This window comes from Lolium perenne, chromosome 2 (assembly GCF_019359855.2).
Source record: "Lolium perenne isolate Kyuss_39 chromosome 2, Kyuss_2.0, whole genome shotgun sequence".
In the NCBI taxonomy this organism is placed as follows: Eukaryota; Viridiplantae; Streptophyta; class Magnoliopsida; order Poales; family Poaceae; genus Lolium; species Lolium perenne.
The window spans coordinates 296,270,720-296,274,328 of record NC_067245.2 but is presented as its reverse complement, the minus strand read 5'-3'; the positions used below and the strand labels follow the sequence as shown (position 1 = coordinate 296,274,328).

The 3,609-nt window shown below is 55.5% G+C and overlaps 1 protein-coding gene across 1 annotated transcript; it reads left to right on the top strand.

Annotated features, from left to right (window-relative positions):
* The first annotated feature begins 1,218 nt into the window (after positions 1-1,218).
* LOC127329427 (uncharacterized) lies at positions 1,219-2,297 on the top strand. The gene is made up of 4 exons (XM_071825723.1): positions 1,219-1,222; positions 1,639-1,761; positions 1,840-1,893; positions 1,981-2,297. Exons 1-4 carry the CDS (start codon positions 1,219-1,221, stop codon positions 2,295-2,297), a joined length of 498 nt encoding a protein of 165 aa, XP_071681824.1.
* The last annotated feature ends 1,312 nt before the right edge of the window (positions 2,298-3,609 follow it).

The window sequence follows — 3,609 nt, the reverse complement described above, 5'->3', positions numbered from 1 at the left end:
CGTGCCTTTGACTCCTTCGACCCGGATCCCTACATCTTTTGGAAGGATCTGAAGATGGGGAAGACTCCGGCTGCGCGCCTTGGCCGGGACCCGCCGGAGCCCACCGGAAATCCGGAGGAGCTGGTTGTGCTCGAGGTATTTTCTTTTCCGGCTTCTTATACTTTGCCATTATCGCTTTCTTGCGAATTGCTTCTTAGCCATATCCAACTCACAGATCCACGAGCGCGTGCCGCCCCTGCGCGCCGAGGCCGGCACTGAGTTTGTGGACAAACTCATGGCCCAGGGCCAGAAGAACAAGCAGCCGGCATCTACTGCCGGCTCCAGCCATGCTCCTCCCTCCAAGCGCTTCCGGACGGAGCCCGTGGGGGAGAAAGAAGTGGGCGTGCGCCGCTACGGGCGCAAAGCGATGCCAACCGCTTCCGGGTAATTTCATTTTCCGGCTTGCCTCCTTTTTTGCTAAGTTCTTTTTCCGGTTGCTTCTTCTCAACCACTTGTCTTTTTTCTTTTTCTCAGCCCCGCTCTCAAGCTTGGCCCAAGGCCATCGGGCTCGAGGGATCCGCAAGGACCTCAACCCCTCCTCCTCGTTCAAGCCCGGCACCATCCGGTGCCTAAGCAACACCTCCGCCTCCCTTTCGGGGGCACAACAAATTCGGGGCGTGCGGCCCCGTCACGGTCAGATCCCCGCACGGAGGAGGATCTTTCCTACCTCCCGGAACACCAACACACCGGCGCCAGCAACACCGGCGCCGGAGAAGAAGAAGCTGCCGGGCGGGCGGAGCCTTTTGCTCCTCCCGTCCTCGAAAAGACAACCTCCGCGCCGGAATCTTCCGCGCCGGAAGGCTCCAAGACGGGTGACGCTCCTAGCGCTCCCCTTCTCCACGCACCATCCTCATGCCTCCGCCTGAGGCTCCTCGCGCCCAGCCCTCCAAGGCCGCTCCTGGCGCGCCGCCGGCTAAGACTTCCGGGGCCTCTTCTACCGCGCCGCCGCCCAAGCCCTCCAAGCTCATCAAGGGGAAGGCGACGGCCTCCAGCGCCCCTTCGGGCGGCCAGCAGCCCTTGGTGCTGCACGTCTCCAAGGCTGCCAAAAGCGCCAGCATGAAGGCCACCGGCCTCCTCGGCCGCATTACGGAGTTCCAGCGCCAAGGCCGGGACCTGGGGCACCTCCTGCCGTATGCCCAAAAGTGGAACGCCGCGGACATCACTCCGGCGACCCGCGGCATGGGCAAGTATCGTCTGCCGGCTCCCGATCCTGTCGGGGATCGGTGTTCTGAGGAGCACTTCATGCGGCTCCGGGCTGCCGTAAAAGAGCTTGACAGCGCGTGGTACGATTCCACGAACAATCTGACGGTATGTTCTATTAACTTTCAACCTTTGCCGGTTTCTTCGTTTCCGGTTCTGCTTTATCTTTTCCTTAGTTTCATGCCGGTTTCTCTCTTGTCTATCTTCCCAGTCCCGAGTTTTGTGGTGAGAGCGCAGCTCTTAGCGCAAAACTTAACTTAAGTTTTTAGCGCAAAACCGGCAGATCGCCAGTCCCGAGTTTCGGGTTAAACATCTTCTTCTTAACACATAATTTACCTTAGAAATGCGCAAAACCGGCACTGCCGATCCCGAGTTTCGGGTTAAGAACTTGGTTCTTAGCACAAAATTTTACCTTATTTCTTCTTTTTCTTGAACAGGTCACCGCTGACACTCGGAAGGCCCTCTTCGAGGAGCTTTTATGGGAGCACCGGGAGCTCGCTGAGGCACATGACAAGTGCCAAGGTAAGTTTTTCGTTTCACCGGCATCTTTGCTACCGGAAACCTCTTTTCCTTGTGATATTTACAATTTCTGTTCAACAGTGATCCCGGAAGCTTCCATCGATGCTCTCAAGGAGCAGCTCGCCACGGCCCAACGTACTATTTTTTCCTTTCTCCTTTGAACTTGGTTTCTTTTCAGTTTTACTAGTGTAGCCTTGCTAACACTCATTTTTCCGGTTACAGGGGAGAAGGATGAGCTCAGCCGGCAGCACCAGGAGGAGCTAAACGCCCTCAAGACCAGCTACCAGGAGCTCAAGTCTCAGTTGATTCAGCTGGGGCTTGACCATGCCAAGGCCCTCAAGGCCGCTGAAGTGACTGCAGCGGCCAAGTTGGACGAGGCTCTGGAGAATGCCTGCAATGCCACTGTGGTGTTGCGGGCAGAGCTGGAGGAGATGACCAAGGCCCGGAAGGGTGCCGAGGAGAAGGCCGCGCGGGCTGGAGGAGGGGCACAAGGAGTGCGATCAGCTGATCCTGCAGACCGACACACTTGCCCTCCGTAAGTTGTTTTCTTTTACACTTTGACTACTGCATACGAGCCTTTTTTCCTTCGACCCCATTTTTGTTTCCGCTATCTTTCCGTCCGGTCTCTCTTCTTCCGGATTCTTTTCTCTCCGGTCTCTTTTTCTTCCGGTCTCTTTTTCTTCCGGTCTCTTTTTCTTCCGGTCTCTTTTTCTTCCGGTCTCTTTTTCTTCCAGACTCTTTTCCTTAAGCTTTTTCTTTCTTTGCACAGGCCTCTTTCCGGACTCGCAGAGGTATGCCGTCAAGAAGGTCGACGCGCAGCGCAAGGACAAAGGCCAAGCGGATCTTACCGTGCCATGGACGCCCAAGGACCATCTGGTCGCGCTTAACGCGCGGGTGTCCCATATGCGCTGCATAGACCGCAATCTTTCGGACATCCCTGATGTAGCTACCCAGCTATACAGGACTTTATGGCTCGGCGAGGAGGTGCCGGACACCTTCTCCCTCATCAACGACCGCACGAAAGGTGCCGGCAGGAGGATCCGCGAGTGGCAAGTGCTCTGCTGCCCGCGCTGGAGCGGACTCCGCCCTCCGCGTCGCCTGCTCCTGGTACCCGGAGCTCAATCGGGACGCCCTTACCGGCGTGCGCGAAGGCGCGAAACGGATCTGGACCCGATCCTCTCCGCCAAGCGGCGAGGATCGCGCGTACCGCATCGCGGAGTATGCCGACATGCGCACCTTCATCCCTCCCCTCCCGGCGTCACGGATTATCTCGACGAGGAGGAGGGTGAAGCCGAAGAAGAGGTCCTGGGCGATGCTGGTGCCGGCGATGCTCCTCCGGAAGCCCCTGCTGCATGATGATTTCCTTTGAAGTGTTTGCTCATTATATCTGTTGGTCCTGTTGCTTTAAGACAATATCTGTTAAATTCTGCCCCGGAATGCCGGGGCTTATGATGTAAAACTTAAGTTTGCCTGTGGTTGTGCTACAACATTTCCTGCCGGTAAGTTATACCGGTAGCTAAGTACTTATGAGTTTGCCTTAGCATATTTTGCTTTTGGTTCCGCTTTTATCCTGTACTGCAAAGATTTCTCAATTGCTTCCGCATCCAATTTGATGCATACTTGGTTCTTTTGCCTTGGCTCTGCCTGCCTTCTCTGGGCGTTCTTTGGCGTATGAGCACAAGGTTCTTTCACCAAACAAGCATCCTCTTGAACTTAGAAATAACTTTGAAATTTTGCAAAAAACCGGTTTAACCGGGGTTAATTAAATTTTTCAGATTGTTCTTTCCTGCTCTCCCTTTTCGCAGTTCATGTGCTTATCCCCTACCGGTTTATCTTGCTTGCCATGAAGCC